Consider the following 19,557-nt stretch of genomic DNA (forward strand, 5'->3'; position numbering starts at 1 on the left):
CACCCCGGAGGCAACCCTGGTGGAGGTGACAGAGATGGTGCTGGGGGAGGGGGCATTTCCCCCAAGCCCCCAAGTCTTAGAAACATCCCCATGTAGGGGACGTGGGATTTTTCATTGGAAGGGACACATCCCTGTAGAACACTAGACTGTCAATCCAAAATGAGAATACACCGGTTACAATGATTTATTTCAAAGGGTGTTTCTAATCCCCCTTGACAAGTTCCACAAAATTTGATGCCAATATCACGTTCTTTCATTACAATAGCAGTTTTCATTTTACGCATTTTCTTTCTCTGAACGGTACATTTAGAATAAGAATGTAACAGTTTTCAAAGACATCCTATTCCAAAGTGCACCGCTTTTGAAGTGGTACAAACAGCATTCTTTATTAGTTTCAATTATATCAGCTTAAAGCATCCATATGTTTTTGGCATAATTCAACTTTCAAATCGCTGCATGAAACTATCAATACAACAAACCACAATTATTCCAGATGCCCAAATCAAGAATTCTAAGTATTTTCTTTTAAAACTTTGAAATCAAAATGCATTCAACAAAAACAAAACAACAAAAGTAAAGTCCTCTTCAAGGCAATATCACTGCTATAGTGCATTTAGATAAATTTTTCCAACATAAAATCGAGTTATCTATCAACATACGTAATATCCCTTAAGCGACATTTGTGGGGTGCAATGTCCTCAAAAATGTAGTCTTGCTCCACACAAGGCATGCCCACGTATATATCTATATACCTGTCAGAAAAATAAAAAATAATCATCGATAGGCATACAATTGAAGCATAATACAACTTTCTTGAATAGAATACAATCATCATTATGTCATACCCAGTAGGAAACTTTGCAGAGGCTTTGTGCTCAAGAAAATATAAAAACTCCAAAAGTGCACTTACTTGAGATAAAAATTAGGATTAACATCACTGGTTATTTTTTCATTGGCTTTTGCATGAATAATCTTCTTAATCTCACAGTTGACGAAGTAGTTAAAAGAATCTATGTGCTGTTTTACAAGTCCCCTAACCTGAAAATGAAATGATTATACTAAATTATCCAATCTAAGAAAAGAGAAAAAAGCAGCATCAAACAAAGAGACACTACCCACCTTAAGAAATTCTGGAAGCAGCTGAAATTTGTCAACTGCCGTCTTAACGGGAGCTTCTATGTTTTTAGAGCCAGGAGATCTGCCACAAAGGTAAACCGTAAAAAGTCTAGGCTAAATAACAATGCAATCATCAAATGGAAAAGTTTCTCAGCAGCCACTAAAAATATAGATGATCCACTCATAATGGGCTAGAGTTTAAATCCTAGTCCTCACTGGCTTAAACTTTGAAAAGACAAATAATATATCTAAATCACCATAGCAAAAGTGAACATCAATAACAAAAGCAGTTTTATATCCATAGACTACCCCAATAAGCGACCTGAAGTTTATGGTCTCGGATCCAAGGATGAAATGGAAGCTATTTTAAAAGTCGGGTTGCACTTAGATGGAGCTTCTGAAACAAATCCTGGACCTGCAGGAGAAGACAAAGATTGGAATCTCCTCGATCGTTAAAGCACATGTTTAGATTGAGAACACTGATAATTTACTTGGACCTGATCCTTTCCTTTTCTGATCCATTTGGTGATCCAAGAATCATAGCTTAATATAGAGATTTAGGGTGATATGAAGATGACTTGGAGAAAATTGGATAAGACAGCAGTTATACATGGATTGTAAAACATGATAATCCTTTTTTATTAGAACAATCTCCCCTCGGCACATCAGAAGGAAATGTAACCATGTAGGGAATCATATACGCTATTTTTCTAAGCATAACCACAAAAAGGTCATGGATGAGAATAAAATAGATATTTTAGGTGTGACTACATAAAATATTTAACATTACTTGCAATGGTAATGAAGAAATATTCCATAAATGGACAAGAGGGACCAATTTAGGTTAATGAAGAAAAATTAAGTGCTACTCATTGAAGGAAATTGTTGCAAATAGCCCATTATCATCATTAGTTTCTTATTCAAATAAAGTAGGTACAATGTTGAATGTAGTATTCATGTTACAATAATTCTAGGAGAAGAAAACAAAGTTGTGCTCATTGTTGAATTTAGCTGCCCATCATATAAAGAACCCAGTTCTAGGCTTTCTCAAAGTTGAATAATAAATTCATTCCATGGAAACCAGGAACCGACCACAGGGTTGTAATTTATTAGGTATTGCACTTACTACATATTTATCTAGTCTTCTCCCCATCAGTGGCCAGCTTTTTAAAATAATCCCCAGTAGTTATGCTGTTTCGTTAATTGTTATTAATGGCAAGATCCTATAACCTGAAACCATTAAACATGCCATCTAAACAAAAAAACTATTCGATAATTGGTGCTCTCTTAAGTTCATTACAGGGCTCCACTTTGATGAAAATGAAGGTTAAAAGGATATAATGTCCCCTCTCTAAGCCTAGTCAGCTTGGTGACCATAAGCCTATTCCTTGTATTCCCCTAGGCTAGTGTGGTTGGTTAGGAGCTCTGCAGTTCTTGGAGCTGTTGCAGTTCACTTCTAGTTCTTTCAGCATTTCTATTTGTGGCTTTGAGCTCTGTTGGAAGTCAGATACGAAGTGACGCTTTAAGAAGCAATTGTGAAAGCCTGGTCCATGCTCCACATTTCTTTGAGCCCATGGCTATTCTTAGAAACTCAATATTTCAGCATAAACAATGTCCCTTGACTTCAGTTTGGTACACTCAATTTCAGGAACCGATTTTGTGTGATGCTTTCCACAAGTCAGGTGGTTTATTTAAAATAAATGCAAGTTACTATGTTTTAACTTTATATTATGCCTAAGTCTTTATTTAAATATTAAAGTGAAGTAGACCCTGGTTGGAGTGAGCACCCAAGTTATGAAAAGAAAATATTTAATGAAATCAAACCTTATTCTCCAAAAAGGGGCGTTGAGTTTTGGTTAAGTATATAAGGGTCTTTTTGGAGCTCATTTCAATATGCCAGGATTTTATATGTTAATGTTATGTTGTCAGTTTTTCTCCAAGAACTCCTAAAAGGATAAAAGCTATCATGGAGAATATCATCCACAGTGGTCAAAGATCTTTCCTGGTTAATTGCTTATACATTCATCCTGAATCTATGCTTGTGTTTCATTGATGTGGTTTGCAGACTTGAATATAAGGGTATATTAGAAGTTTTGGGTTTACAAAAAACAAGAATCTTCATGATGTTCGATTGCAGACTGGAGTCTTCATTTTTTGGTGTTTCTTGCAAGGGTTCGTAGCATCATTTTTTGCTGTTTCTTTGTCTGACTCACAATACTTCCAAGCTAGTTGTACAACCCTTCTTGTTGGTCGATCCTCACCATTTTGGATATTATGATTGATGGATGGATGCAATGATTATGGGCAATTTCACTGAGTCATCATAACTGCCAGGTAACTCTTCGTCATGTAATTTTCTATGCCCATATGCTGTCCTTATCATCCTAGAGCAGATCGCCCCTACCAGAAGGCTGTACAAGTATTGGGTGTGCACATTTGGTTTTGACAGGGTGTGATGTCCCCTATCAAGACTTTACTTAATTTAACTTATGTTTCATGATTAGGGTTCGGATTGTAATGTACATGGTAGGATTAGTCATTTATCTTATTAGATTGAGGATATCTTTAACAATCGTACTCAATCTTATTAATATTTCAACTCAATGAAGGAAGGAGTAGGTGTTATCCAAATTCCCTAGATACAAACTTTACAATGGATTCTCTCAAAGTTTATAGGTCCAAGTACGGAGCACTAGCCCCTACCATTTCTTGGGTTAAAGATCCATTGCTTGGATTTAAACAAGCCCCTCCTTGGTAACATCACAAACTTCCCTTCTATTAATCAAATAGTAATAAGATTAAAATATAATTTCTGTATACCATTATTAATGTTGAATTTATATATCTTGAATATATATTCTTATTGGATATATATATTTATATATCTAATATATATTAGGATAAATAAGGATCTCTGATCCTAATAGGACTCAGATATCATATTCTGCAATTCATCATTGATTTATAGATAAATTACAACATAACGTTATGCTATCATATGACACTTGCCAGCCAAATAATGTAATTCTCTTTTTGTAAGCATAATTGATGTGTACTCTAGTTTTTTGAATACCTTGTATAAATAATATTCGCATGTAGTGCTTGCCCCTAAGTCGCATTTCAGTCATCCTTGCCAAACTCTTTTAGGCCAATTTTATGTTTGATGACTAGTATTATTATTTTAGAGATTATCAGATGTTGTTTTACACTCAGTTTATTATATGATGAGATTACTTGGTACTCTATATTTCATGCATGTATGATGATTATTCAATGTTTTCAGTTATCGATGATGATTAGTTAGATGGTTTAGTATCACATGTGCTTTCTTATGATTACTTACCCCATACTGCATGTGTATGGTGTGCGTGTTTGTTTTCTTTATGTATGGTGTTTCTGATGTGGTTAAGGAAGGGAGTCGTAGTCACCTGCTAGTCGAGATCTACACGATGCACCACTTCCTGCCATTGTCTGTTTAGCATAGAATATTGTGTTTGTACATGCGTGAATTTTATGCAGGTTGCAGGTACCGGGTATCGACTTCCCTGAATTGCCAGGATGAGCGTACCCTATCGCATTATCTCAATGGTAAGAGAGGGGAGATAAACTTTTAAGTCCAAATCCTAAACCCTTTAGCCAATTGTCCTAATTGATAATTAGGACAAGTATCTGAGTTAAGTACCCTCCGAATGCATCAAATGATGTAATTTCGTGATTATAACCCTTTGTTGCTTTAGTATGTGTTTTTCTATGATGGGTTTTCGTATGTTGCTTTATGAGTCCTTGATGTATTTTTCTATTAATTAAGTCTAACTAAAAAGATTAATTAATGATTTAATTTAATGGAAAATCAATATGATAATTTTTACTATTTAATTAATTGAGCAATTAATTAAATAAAAAGAATTAAAATTTGGAGATAAAAGTTTAAGGATAAATTTAGAACATGATAATATTTATTTAATTTAATAATAATATATTTAGAGTTCATTTTTAAATAAATGCTAAATATTATTGTTATTTAAATTAATTAAATATTTTATCAATTAAGTTTCTAAAATAAATTAAAAGTTGAAAGATATTAAATTATTAAAGTTTCTAGATCACATGATGTGAGCTTGAGTTGAAAATAAAAGAAATAAATTAAAAGATAAAATAAGTGGAAATTATAATGTTGTTTTAATTTCATAAAGTGCGCATGGGTTTAAAACTAATAAAGATTAAAAATAGAAGTCAAGTGGAATATTAAATAAAGTTATTTAATAATTTATTTAACGTGCATTAAAAAGATAAAGCAAAGATTAATACAAGTTATTTTAGAGTTAACTCAGTTGAGCAAGGAGTCCTCTCGGGTGAACGCACAATTAGTGCCCCGATTTGAGGAGAAAACTCCTTATCACAACTTTGGGGTTCATTTTTGAGGGACACGAATTTGGACCGTGAATTTTTGAGACAAGGATTTTAGGAGACATCTTTTGGCAGCGAATTTTAGAAGGAGAATTCTAAGAAAGTTATTGAAGAAGAGCGAATTCTCTCACAGCTTTTCAGGGTTTTCATATTAGCATCAGGATCAGGTAGGGTCTTGTGCTTTGATCGTTGATTAATTTCGTAGTTATCCTTCCCTGTCTTCTTCGTGTCTGTGGATTGTAAAATCCGAATTCTCTATGATGAAAGTTTATATATTTCAATATTGTGAATTATTAATTGCTTGTTAATAATTTCTGTATACGTGAAGAATAATAGAGTTATCAGAAAACCTCGTTTTTTCTAGATTTAAGAAATTAAGATTTAATCAGGAAGGGGTTGAATTTAAAGATGAAGTTCTAAATTAAAAATCTGGAAGGTTGTTATTATTTCCTCTATCAGAGTAATGTGGGAACCAAATTTAAAAAAAATAAAATAAATATATATATATATATATATATAAAAGAAGAAAAAAAAGAGGTTATTTAAATAATTTTTATATAATTATAATTTTTTTTATAACATAATTAGATCTAATTATAAAATAGAAAACCGTGCATATCATATTTTGATTATTAAAAAAAAATTATTTAGGGAGGAGCGGTTAAACCACCCCCTACCCCCCCCTTTATTTAATGGTGCCAGGCACGCTACTGTTGGCAGTCGTACCTGCTGACGCAGGCCGACTGTGACAGCAGCCGTGCGCTGCAGAGTTTATCACAACTGGCGATTTGATATTGCTTTAATATTTTATTTTTATTTTTTAAAAGACTTTAGTATATGTTCTTTTTAAATTCGCTTTTTTTTTATTGTGGTGTAATTTTAATATTATAAATTGCATTTTAAATTTTTAATAAAGTTTAATTAAATCAAATTTATGTTATTAATTATTAATAATGCAATTATTAAATTATTTTAATATTTTAAAATTTGATACATTAATTATGAATGTAATATAATATTAATAAATTTATTGAATATAATTTAAATAATATTTATTAATAATCGATAGTTATTAATAAGGACTTACTTTTTGATGTTAAAGAAAAATTATTGATTTTAATAAAATAAAATAAAAATGTAATTATTTTATTTAAAATCATTAATGGCTATTCTTATAACTTAATAAATTAAAGGATTATCCTTAGATTATTTATAGGGTAATTGTACAATTATTTGAATATAGAAATGGGTTAATTGTAAGGGGTAATTGCGAAAACTTATCACTTGAGATATACATAAAACTGGAACTTAAAACCTTACATTAACTCAACAATATATTCATACCCAACTGTGTGATGATTCTGTTTCTATGTGACTATTCTGTTGTCTATGATTTGGGGTTTTGGGTTGTCTTAGTTTCACCGGTTTGGGACGTTACCAGAGGCTTGGGCGTTATGTGATTGTGGCATTTTGAGTATTTGTTCTCGATCTTTCTAAACCCAACCATAGTGATGTGTCAATATGCTCTATGATGGATGTATTTACTGGTTGTTTTTTTCAGTTTCCTTGTGCGAAGCTGAGGTATTTTAAGTGATTGTTTTGATGATGTTATGTTGTGACATGTTTTGACTTGACCATTTTGGAGTCTTCAATCAGCATTGTGATTTATTTTGGGATAGTTTTTCCGATTGCTTGCTAAGAACTGATGGATATTGTGACTTATCATTGATGCCTTCAATTGCTGATAGAGAACTGTTGTGATCATTATGATTATTATTTGATGCTTTCCAATTTCTCGTGGAGAACTGATGTGACTATTGCAGTTTATCTTTTGATGCTTTCCAGTCGCTTGTATAGGACTGAGGTGATTTTGTGTTTTGTGATTTCATGAGCCTAGGGTAGGTTATCTATGTGTAGTGTCAGGAAGTGGCTTGCAATGAGGGACGGGAGACCCGAAGTGGCTCTGGGGATGACTCATTGTAAGTTGTTTGTTTTAATAAGTGAAAAATCTCACCTAAATACTGACTTAAATGAACCTAATAAGATAACTGTATGTTCTCTCCCATGCCTTGAGTGCTAGTACAAACTAGGATGGGGTAGAGAGAACGCTTGGTTGCGACCTTGCAATCCATAGTATGCCTTGTCGGTATGAGAGGGTACTAGTGGCCGCAGGATTACTGGGGACCCAAGATTCCTGAGGGATTGCTCGGGTAACTTCCAATGTGATTCATGTGATGACACTTTCCCGCTTGCATAGTAGGTTCCCTACGTGTCTTGTGTGCCTCTGGGTCTAGATGTCTATCTATGTTGGAACCTTTGAGTTAGTATACTCTTTTAGGATTTTCCAAACTTAGAGAGTACTTGTGTTTTGTGTTTTGATATCCTATTTGGGACTTGAGACTATCTCCTTAGTGCGGTGGGAGTGGACCATTTAGGTTCCACGCGGTCGGGTGGTAGTGCTTTTACTCTTACCATTGAGATTCGCCCGTAGTCGTCGTGGCTGGAGCTTTCTTGGTTGGCATTTACCTTCACTATGTTCCTAGATCATTATGATGTATGGTTAGATTTTATGATGAATGTTTTATCATTATGGATGTATGGATGTATCATGTATGGTGGATGATTTCATTTATTTTACTGTACCTTGTATATATGGATTTGAGGATGATGTATATCTATTTTTACATATGTATATTCTTTTAAGCCTTTCATACCCTGTGACATGTACAGTGGATGATTGAGCATTCCGAATTAATTTGCCAAGAGGCATTTGGAACAAATGTATATTATATGGACATTGGACTTCTTATTATTCTTTCATGCGGATGTGGTAGTTGTTAGACTTAGAATTAATTAAATTTAAATATGACTCAACGTCTTGGGATCCTTAAGGAATGTAACCTGTTATGTATGTTTGTTGATGATTACATGTTATTACTTCCGCTACTATGTGTTTGATGTGTATGTTATACATTCTTACTAAAAAAAAAAATGTTTAGCAAACTTAGAAAAATTTTAGGTTAATTCTTTTTGATCCCTTAGCGGGGCGTTACATCGCATTGCATGCATGAATGAGTGATTGGAACTGTCCTTTTAGATTGTGCACAAGTTACTTAGTCAATACACATCCCATCCTTTCATGATTGTCTTTCTTCATAACTAATCGTATCATCTCAGTTAATATTAATCGCTGCATAATGCATCCCTCTTCTCTCATTGAAGATAGTTTATTATTCTGTTTCTTCATTAATATTATCAATGTTTGTAATCGACAGTGTATCCTTTGATACCAGATTCAATCGCATGAAGTGTACCTTAATATCATTGTGTCATAGGCAATTCATGTTGTTTCACAGAATGATCAATCTTCCATTTCACTTAAAGATACCAATCATAACCTATAGTTGATAATTGTATATGATGGTTCGCCATTGGAAACATGATGTGTCTTCCATTATTACTGTCGACTAAACCCTAAACAGTATTGTAATATATCTTGCCTCCATATAGTATCCCATCGATGGTTATTTTACCTACTGCGTGATATTTGAAAGGTCAAGCATTGGTCTTGCAGAAATGGTTAATGCATATGATGAAGAATCAAACTTATAGAGTCTCATGTCTGACTTGTTAGTCTCCAGCATAGCTCATTAAATGTTCTTGCCTCTTTTATTGATATCATCTCGTTATACTAATTTCAATGTCAAATTGGAATGAAGTAATTACATCTCTCTATAGTTTGGTTTAAGGATGATCTTCAAGCTCACTCATGTACATCCTTAACAGACTTAAAATTATATAATTACAATTTAGTCTCTTTACAGACTTTGTCATTTAATTACATATTATTATTTGTTTTTTAAATATTATTTATTTTATTAAATCTTCGCTTTGCAATCAATAAAATTATTTATTAGATCAGAGTGAGGACATCACACAGGGATTGCAGGAAAGGTCTCAAGTTGCAGTATCCGCTGACATAGGTTCCATGATTGGTGGAACCAAAAACAAATGATGCTGGACAATTAGGGTGACAGAAAAAACAGTTGTGAATCTTTTGGCCCCTGCTAAACAGCACCTAGTTTGCTATAGTGAAAGTCTGGTCTGATTTCTGACTTTTTGCATGATTATTATTGGTTGGTTACGATTGATGCACTGATCCCGAAGATTTGAAGGAGTTTTCCATGTGTTGGAGGAGCTTATTGGCCCCAAAGCTGTATTTAGAGACTTGCACCTAACAATGGAAAGCCAACTTTACCAGCTGCTGTTTAATGTCCCGATTTGATGCTTCTGCAGCAGGTATGAAATGTTACACCATGCTACAAATATAAGATATTTTGGTGCTTTATGATTGATAATTTGATAATTTGCTGCATCCTCATATCATGTTGATTTATCATGTTGGTCTGTATCAATGCTCCCAAGAACATAGTAATAGTTTAAATTAATATTGAAACTTCAGATTAGACATTTACCAGCAAATAAACGCTATTATTTACTGTCAAGTTGTCTATTATTTGATTCTATATATATATATATATATATATATATATATATATATTCAAGGCATACTTCTATTAAAAATGGCTGGGAAGATCATGTATACACTACAGTAACTACAATTGGCAGTCCTTCCTACTGGATTATTATGTTGCTAGAAAGACACAATCCCCAGGTTAGGTTTACAACAGAACAGAATAAGCTCACCTAGAGCATAGACAGTTTGATAAAACAAGTATGTCATCAGATAAGAATAAGAATGATATGTCAAATCAATGAATCAAGTTCTAGATGAAGATAACCATGAACATATCCAATCCAAGGAAAAGGAGAATGTTGAATGCTTTATTATCAATACTCCCTCTGTCTTCAGCTGTTAGGTGCCTATTCTATTCCTGTTGTTATACTCACTTTGTGACTCTCATGCACAATGTGGGTATTCCTAAGGTGTGTCATTTCCATGACAAGGAAATCTTGTGCCTTTATAGTGTGTCTGGTTATATTTGTAGAGGTTTAATTTTTTTTCTGAAGTGAAATGTATTACTTTGTGGAATAGGAGAAAAAGACATCAATTGACACCAGGTTTTCAAGGATCGTCACTCCCTAAAACCCTTAAAAAATTAAAAACTGAGACTAGACTCCAAGATGCAATGATGCACTATCTTTTCAAAAATAATGGAATTTAACATTAGGTTTAATAAGCAATGCTAACTCTTGTTTAAAAAGCCTCAAGTCCCTGAAGATGAGAGGAAAGAAGTCCTCATAAATAGGGTTTGCAACTTGACTTTAATGACATTGTAGTAGCTTCCATTAGCAAGTTTCATCTGCATTACTGAGGTGACAAAGATTCCTTAGCAGAGAGTGCAGCAGAGGTAGTGGAGAGGCAGCAGAGGTAGCGGAGAGGCTGCAGCATCTGTTTTTCATATTCTTTCAATGGAGTGTGCAGCAGAGAGGCTGCAGCAACGGGGGTGAACTAGGTTGCAGACATGGCAGCAAACAGTTAAAGGACCTTTTTTAATTATCTGCAAGCATTGGAACAGAGGCGCCAGGGACCCATCTCCACATCCTACCGGATCCACAGGGAGCACAAGGTCTTCATTTCCAACAGATTTGTCAGATAATATTCCCTTCCGTTTTTCTATTTTAGTACACTTGATGCATTTACATGCACTGTCACTTCAATAAAATAAAACATATCTGTTGCAAAATAGAACAATATTGGGTACACACAAACCACATCGAGCTCAAACTCAAAACTGTTTTGGACTTAAAATATATCTGGCACTTCACCCCATGGGGCTCATTCACGGCGAGTCGCAGAAAAGGTTAGCAGTGGTCCGCTATAAACGCAAACTAGAAGATTCTCAACTTGCAGTAGGGAATAAACTTTTCTTGCAACCAAGCATTATGGGAGGTACTGGTTCCAACACTAATCTTCAGCTATTGGGTCCAATGCTGAACACTCTATATCAGGAGGGCTGTAAGAAGGCTATAAGCAAGCGAAAAAGAAGACATACAACACCCCTACCTATGGTTAACACAGAAAGTTTAGCCGGAGTTTGGCAAGTTGTCATGCTAGATTTTCTTCAAAAAAAGGCAGGTAATATAGACAAAATATTGATATTGGTAAATGCAAAACAGTACAAAGCAATTTTAAGACGCAGACAGATCTGGAAATTAAAACAATCACATAAGAGGCATTTTGGCATGATTTTACCACAAGTAAATGGAACCTCGGGCAGGTTTGGCCAATCCAATGTAGAACAAACAGGGCTGGAGGAGAAAGGAACTGAGAGGATTCAAAAACAGGCAGAAGCAAGTGAGAATTTTGGATCATTTCCATATCAAGGAGAAACAGGAACAACGACTAAAGCAGACAGCACTGAAGAGAAACAAGACATTAAAATTTACTACAGCCCAACTTCAACACCACTAACATGGTCTTCAGTATTATACGTAGAGGAACTCATGGACAAAAAGAGAGGCTCGAATCCAGACGAGAGGAATTGGAAAGAAGAGAACAAAGCGTATGAAGCAACAGACTACACAAGTAAGATAGAGAGGGAAAACAAAACTTTAAACAAGCACATTTCAAGCATGCAGGACAAAATGGAGATAGGACAGAAAGAACTAGAATCCTTACAACGGGAACTGGAGCAATGGAGATCAGTTGGAAGTAAGGGGCAGAATTACAAAAGTAGAGGACACAACACAAATAAAGGAAATTCAAGCAGCCTTGGCGGATATGGAAGTTAAAGAGTCTCAGCTAAGGGCACAGATAGAAGAAGCAAGATTTTGGTCCCAAGTGGTTAATGGATCAGCAAATAAACAAAAGGGGATTATTGGACAAATCAAAATACAAATAAAAGAACAGGACAAACAGAGCAGAGTGGCAAATACCATTGTTAAAGGAGTGAGAGATTTTGGAGAAAATGAGAGAACTAACACTCTAATGAGGGACTTTCTTAGTGATCAGCTAAAGTGGATTGATGGTACTCAACAAGCAAACAAGATTGGTAAATGGATAGATGGAGTGATTGACAGACACAATAGAGTTGCCTTGAAAAAAGAAGATAAGAACATTATTCTTAGGAATAGAAGGTTGTGAATTGGCACGTGAAGATCTAACTTTTTCCCGGCAAGAAGAACAAAGGAAGGAGTGGGAAAAGGTGAAAACGGAAAGAAATCAAGGTAAATGGGCTTGGCTGAAGAATGGGAAAGCCCAAATTAGCGAACGTTTCTCGAAAAGAAATAGGAATTTGGGGCCCCACAAGACTGCTTGTGTGCATATGCGGTTCCACACGTTCTACCACTTCTCCATCCATTTTTATCCATGGAGAAGAGATCCTAGGATGGGGCCCATAGCATGAGGGAGGGATATTATCATCCTTGTAGAAACACATGAGCATGAGGGTTGCAAGGTGCCAGATTTTGAAGGTTACAAGAAATTTTCAGTTTGGAATAAAGGGAGTGAGACAGGTAAAGGACATGGTGGAGTTATGGTGCTTAATCATGAGAGGTGGTATGGCGTTTTAAAATTTGAGAATCCAAATAAATAGTATAAAAGGCTGCAAATTACAGTGAATGAGATAATGTTCAGGCTGGTTGAATGTTACTTTGCTCTGCAAAAGTTCTCTAAGAGGAAGAATCTAGACAATTAAGATCCGTATGCATCATTGAAAAAAGATATTTCAGTGTTCAACACCACTAGTGATATAATGTTAGTGGGAGATTTGAATGCTATAGGACAGCTAATAATCAATCTTTTTTGCTGATTGATACTGAAAAAGGGGAAAATAATCCTCTGTGGTTGGAAGAGGGCAGCAGTCAATTTTGAAAAGGACACATTTTGGAACTGAATTACTAAGGTTGTGTAGTGTGTTTGGTATGATTATTTGCAACAGGTTGAGAGGTTGGCCAAAGTCAGGGTATCACGTGCAAAACATATAATGGCCAAAGTGTGGTTGACTGTGTAATTTGTTCACAAAATCTTACAGCTAGAGTGTGAGTTTGACATCAGTTAATGGCATATAGAGATGAGTTCCGATCATGTGCCTCTATATATTAAGCTGGACTTTCCTTCAAACAACCTACACGATAAACACAATCCTCACATGCAAAAAAAAGCAGCCAACAAATTCAAATCCTTTCAAATCAAGAGAACAAGGACATCTTCAATGTGGTGCTTGAGCAGCAATTTCATGAAATAAATAATCTCCTAGTGGTTGACAAGGTTAATGAGGAATGCGAACAGGTCCATAGTAGCTTGTTGATTTCTTTTAATTCACAACGCTTTAAATACATGTAAAAAATCATGCAGTAGAAAGAGGGCTACAAAAACTTTCCTAGCAAATGCATGGTACAATGAAGATTGTAAGGCAGCAAAGAGATCTATAAAAGGGTAGGATGCTAACAAGTAGTGGTATACAAAATTGATTCACACAAAAAAAGAAGTATGTTAAGGGAATGAAGGAAAAGTTAATATCCCTTGGAAAGCATGATCCCAAAAAGTTTTGGAAAAGACTGCAACAGGTAGAAAACAAATAAACAACAATATCGCAGATGCACGATGGCTGGAATATGCAAAGCTGCTTTATGAACGCCCACAAAAAGAGAACACTCCTATAGTGAATACATCGGAGGAACTCTTCATAGTTAATGATATCAAGCTAGGGATAAAGAAATTGGAAGAGGTAAAGCTAGAGATATTGATGGGTTGCAAGCTGAATATTCAAAATGGGGAGCAGAAATCCTTGCACCTCACATAAAACGAATCTTCAATCCTATTACTCGTGATGGTTTCCCAATGGCTTGGACTACTAGTGTGGTTATTCCCCTCTTCAAGAATGGGCATATCAATAATCCATCTAACTACCGCACTATTATGGTTAACCCACTTCTTGGCAAACTTTTTGGGAGCATGATAGAACATAGAATCAGCAACTAGGTAGAAGGTGAGGAGAAGCAAGGTTCAGACCTAGACACTCCACCATTGACCATTGCATCACTCTTCAAGACTTAATAGAGAAAATATGGGACAATTAGGGAGAAGAAGCTTATTGTTGTTTGATAGACCTCAAGAAAGCCTTTGACACAGTGCCTAGAGACAAGCTATGGAACAAAATGGAAGAATTGGGTATTTCAAACAAGTATAGAGCAGCAATGCACAGATATATGACAAAGCAAGAGCCAAAATAAGAACTAGTGAAGGAATGTCTGATTTTGCTAGTGACAATGGTGTTAAACAAGGATGTCCTTTATCTCCTACTTTATTTGGGTTATAAATGGGGAGGTGTGCATTTGGAAGGGTATATGGTAAAGCTTCTTTTGTACGTTGATGATCTTATTTTGATATCAAAAGTGGTTCAAAGGTTAAGAGATCATTTAGGGGCCTTACAACGCTAGTGAAGGGATGTTCGAATGTTTTGCTAGTGACATTGGTGTTAAACAAGGATGTCCTTTATCTCCTACCTTATTTGGGTTATGCATCCATAAACTAGAAACTTGGTTAAGTATGGTTAAGTAAAACAAAGGGGGAAGGTGTTTATTTGGTACGATATGTGGTGAAGCTTCTTTTGTACATTGATGATCTTATTTTGATATCAAAAACGGCTCAAGGGTTAAGAGATCATTTAGGGGCCTTAGAGCACTTTTGCCAGGAAGTTGGGATGTAGGCAACTATTACCAAAATCAAAGTCATGATTTTCTCTTTGATGAGAGAAAAAAGCATATTACGTTCCTTTTTGAAGACAGCCAACTGGAAATTGTGAAAGAATACAAGTATCTTGGGATTGACTTCCATTATAAGCTCAGTTGGGAGACATGTAGAGAGAAAAGGATACAATGAGACTAGAAAGCTTTGTTTTTACTCTACAAACGAGATGCAAGACAACGGAACTTTGTGATTGGGAAAACAAGACTCTTTTTGGTTTGTTGGTCACGTTGGTGGTTCTTTATAGCTGCGGAGTTTGGGGTGACAGCATGTCAAATTGTAGATGGAAACAACTAGAGAGAATTCAGAAACATCTAATCACAAGTAATCTCAAAGTTAAAACCTTTGTGCCTTATAAATTCTTTCAGCAAAGTCCGGGACTTTTCCATTAGAGGCTTCAGCAATAATTCAGTTAGTTACTTGAAGAAGGCTGAAAACATGCATGACCACCAATGACCAAAAATTGTGAAAGAAGAGGTTCTTAACCATAGAAAGAAAACATGGATGAAGCAAAAACACAAATGGTTGAATAAATGCAAAATTAAGATACATGAGTAACACAAATGCGGATATTAAATAGTTTGTTTTAGAGAAGTTTCAAAGCGCCATGTGGACAAATAACAGTGGTAGAGAAAAGGCGTACTACATTCAAGAATTCAACCCAACCGGGGAACATGGTGAGAAAGGGTATCTTAGGGCTGCTATTACAGGAAAGGCAAGGCTAGTGGCACAATTGAGGACGGGATCAATCATCTCAGATGTGAGATGGGTAGACCAAGGAGGCTTGGGGGGAGAGAACTTGCATGTTTTGCAGGACGGGCGCAATTGAACGGAATGGCACTTTCTCTCGGAATGTGCAGTGTATAACAATATTCGGATTCATTATGATGCCATCTTGAAAGCAACAACACGCATATTTTATTTGAAGAAGATAAGATCAAACAAACAGCTGGTTTTTTGGTTAAGATCCATAACAAAAAATCGGAAATGAAAAGGAATATGGAAATTCTTTAGTGCTACAATCTTTCAGTCCCTTAGACTGTTTGGTCTCATGGACATCATCAAAATCTTCCATGCCATTCCAGCTAAGATGTGTATTATAAAAAAATGCAGCTTTCCCTGGTCCCTCCAATGTCTCCGAGGAGAGGCCCTTGCCAGCTCAGATGGGCATTAAATAAATAACAACTCTCAGCTTGAAACAAAATGCACAAAAGACCTTAACAGAAGGGGATCTCTAAAAAACATGATTTGTAGATTCTTTTCTATCGGAATAACTACTTAGAGTTGTTGCATCAACTTTTTGAAGTGCACTTTTGTGGAATATTTACTATCTGAACAATTGTACTTGAAAGAAGCTCAAAACTTGACAATTACTAAATTATATTTTCTCCAATGCTAAACTAAAGGTGCAAAATTAATACATAGCAACTGTTTTCATCTTGTTTATGTTGACAGAAGAAGAAACTATTTAAGTTACAACGCATTATAAGAGTTGTGTACAAATTTTGTAAAATGATATAATAAACAGTTTGAAATCAGTTACTATTACAACATTCGTAAATACACTTGTTTCTATTGCTGGGATAAATGTGCAGCACCCCCTATTGATGCTCCATTTAAAATCATCAAAAAGAGCATTGCTCATAAGCATTATATTTGACACAAATCTCTTCACCACAAGCTATTAAGGCTCGATTCTTTGGCCCCAAGCTAAAAATCATATGAATACTCATTGCAAAAGACAGAAATACAATAAATCTTACTCTTTGAGCTGACCCATTGCAATCTGCAATTCCAAAAGACAATAACTCCTTCAAAGAAACTAAACCTGCAATTCCCTGCAATATTACAGAGGAGGATTTTTATATGGAAGTTTAAAAAAACTGTTACATACATGTTACATGTAATTCTAGATCACAGCTTTGAAACACAACAAGTTGATAATAATTAAATAAATTGCATAAGCAAGCTGAAGTAAGCCATACATGAAACATTGGAGTACGGTCATTCTCAGCTACAATCATAAATCCTCTTTCAGTTTAGCTTACCTAAACAGAAAATATGGCGAAATAATGAAATAGTTTGTCTCATGACTGAGCTGAACTTAAGTGACAAAGGCATCGAGGATTTCACAAAAAAGATGCAGATTCAAATCTCATAATAAATGACAACTCTTCATTTTTTTTGTAAAATACTGCAACGCTTATTGGGTTTGGCATATCCAAGGTTGACAACAAGCCCTTGGAGAATTTCAAGAAAGAGAAATCCTTAGTCAAGGCAACAGAGCTGAAAATTACATGCTTCAAAAAAGTTAAGGCAATTTACCAAATGGAATAGAAACAAGGAAATGGCAAAAGATAATTTAAGCTGCAATGAGACTTGGAACAAGGAGGCCCGAACCTTAAATCACATGGATTTTGAAGTCAATAAAATAAAATTACAGGTATATCCTACACGTTTTAAACCTTGGATAGCAATTTATACGATAGACCTAAAATATTCATATGATAAAGAAATAATGCAGTGAGCCACGAGACAATAAAAAATTCTAGCTGTGGAGACTTGCAAAATCTAACAAATAAGGGTAAAACCGAAAAGGAACAAAGACTTTATATTTGGCTATACTGAAGGACCATTGCCCAACTACGTCCTCTCAGTGCCACTTGAGTTGGGTTGTACCTATTCTCATATTAGCATATGGCTTCAGAATAAATTAAAGTGGTAAATTTATTAGATCCTTTGTAACATTCCTGGATTCGAACCCCAAAATACTTGGAAACATATATGAAATTGCATAAAACACTGCATACAACTTCTTGAGGACAGCCTATCCAACCAAACAGGGCTGGGGTCAAGACCCAGGCAAATTTAACAAGAAAGATGCTCTTAGGTTGTGTCATTTAAGCCAAAAGTCACTTCACTGAAGAATTAAAAAGTTAAAAATATAAAATATAAAATCTACCTATAGGAATTTCGAAACTGTAACAGAGGCATAACAAAAGAAGATTCTAAAAACTGTTGTAGCAGGATAAGCTTACGTAGCACTTCAAACTCAAAGCATTGGCGCTTTCATGATAGCCTTCGTATCAGCGGGAGGCATTATGAAGTGCTTATAATTGAATAAAACAGCATTCACGGTTCCGTTCATGCAATTGAAATGGACCTAGCCGAACTAGCACCCAACCCAAACTATGATTCTTTCCGACACGCCTAACTAGCACTAGGTCCTCCTGATGCTGATGAGTCAATGAATCGTATCGTAGGCGGTTAACTAGTAAACTGGTTTTGTTCCGTAGATCCCTGGGTGAGTTATGTACTGTTCTTGTTTAGAGTTTCAAGTGGATTTGACAGAGTAAAACCTTTTGTGACCGCATATACATGAAGATATAATGAAAATAATTGAAAGAATGGATTCAAAATACCAGAATCCATTCAAAATACCAGAAGATATAAAGAAGTATTTGAAATTGATTAAAGTATTGAAATATTCACACGATTACTTCGAGACTTGTTATTCTTTCAAAAGGAACCTGATCGATGTTCAGAATTCTTTCAATCTCCTCGGGTGGCCGCGGAAATGATGGAAGAGGAAAGAAGAAAAAACTTGAAATGCAGTTGCACTGTGTTTCAGACGGGAGCCGCAGTTGTACCTGAACTTTGCCCTTATTAGGTTCGAACTATGGCAACTATTTATGCATTTGTTGTTTTTTATAAGCTTTTAAATCTTGTTGTTATGTTGTTCAAATTGAGGTTTTCCTGTTTTCTTGTTGCATAAGTGAGGCTTTGCTTTTTTGAAATGGAAGAAAGATACCAGGGACCAGGGCATCACACCGGAGCATCACAGTGGGACCAAGCAGCAGACACAATACCAAACAGGCGTAGATTCCAGACAGGCTCGTTTCCAAGGGAAAAACGACGACTGGGCCCAGCCCACAGCAAGATAGAGTAGGCTTTTAAGCCAGGGGTTTCAAGGTGCACTTTCTGACTTTTTTGTTTTATATATTTGCTCTTGTTAGTTTTGTTTCGTCCTTCTTTCCTTTGATCAATGGAAAAACAAATTGTGGATACACAAACAATGGGAAAACAAACGGTGGATATGCAAGCATTGGGAAAACAAACCATATCATTGGTAAAAAACGGTCAAGAAATTCTGGTGCACTTTGAAACTAACCATTTAAGTCAAGTCAAAATGGCATCACTCAGCAAGATAGGAAAATATATTTGGGTCAACGTTAAACAGTTCAAGGGCATTTTAAAACGTAGACTTGCTCGCTTGAAAGGGTCACATGAAAAGCAGAAGCACAGGCAGAGATTGCATAAAC

The 19,557-nt window shown here is 35.4% G+C and overlaps 1 protein-coding gene across 9 annotated transcripts in view; it reads right to left on the reverse strand.

The window, feature by feature from the left end:
• NRPC2 (nuclear RNA polymerase C2) overlaps positions 1 to 18,914 on the reverse strand; it is a 217,515-nt gene extending 198,601 nt beyond the window's left edge. The window contains exons 1-6 of one of the 9 annotated variants that reach the window (XM_089829230.1): positions 18,766 to 18,889; positions 17,221 to 17,283; positions 16,999 to 17,073; positions 1,120 to 1,198; positions 911 to 1,038; positions 660 to 752 (exon numbers count right to left, since the gene is read on the reverse strand). In XM_089829230.1, coding sequence (XP_089685356.1) covers positions 660 to 752; positions 911 to 1,038; positions 1,120 to 1,198; positions 16,999 to 17,015 — 317 coding nt within the window. In that variant the 5' untranslated portion in view covers positions 17,016 to 17,073; positions 17,221 to 17,283; positions 18,766 to 18,889. Of the gene's footprint in view, positions 1 to 659; positions 753 to 910; positions 1,039 to 1,119; positions 1,199 to 1,438; positions 1,532 to 16,998; positions 17,074 to 17,220; positions 17,284 to 18,727 lie in introns of all 9 variants that reach the window. The other 8 variants (XM_089829237.1, XM_089829236.1, XM_089829231.1 and 5 more) reach the window with 8 other exon arrangements.
• Between the last annotated feature and the right edge of the window lie 643 nt (positions 18,915 to 19,557).

This window comes from Cupressus sempervirens, chromosome 5 (genome assembly GCF_028749045.1).
Source record: "Cupressus sempervirens isolate cs-2001-9-10 chromosome 5, ASM2874904v1, whole genome shotgun sequence".
In the NCBI taxonomy this organism is placed as follows: Eukaryota; Viridiplantae; Streptophyta; class Pinopsida; order Cupressales; family Cupressaceae; genus Cupressus; species Cupressus sempervirens.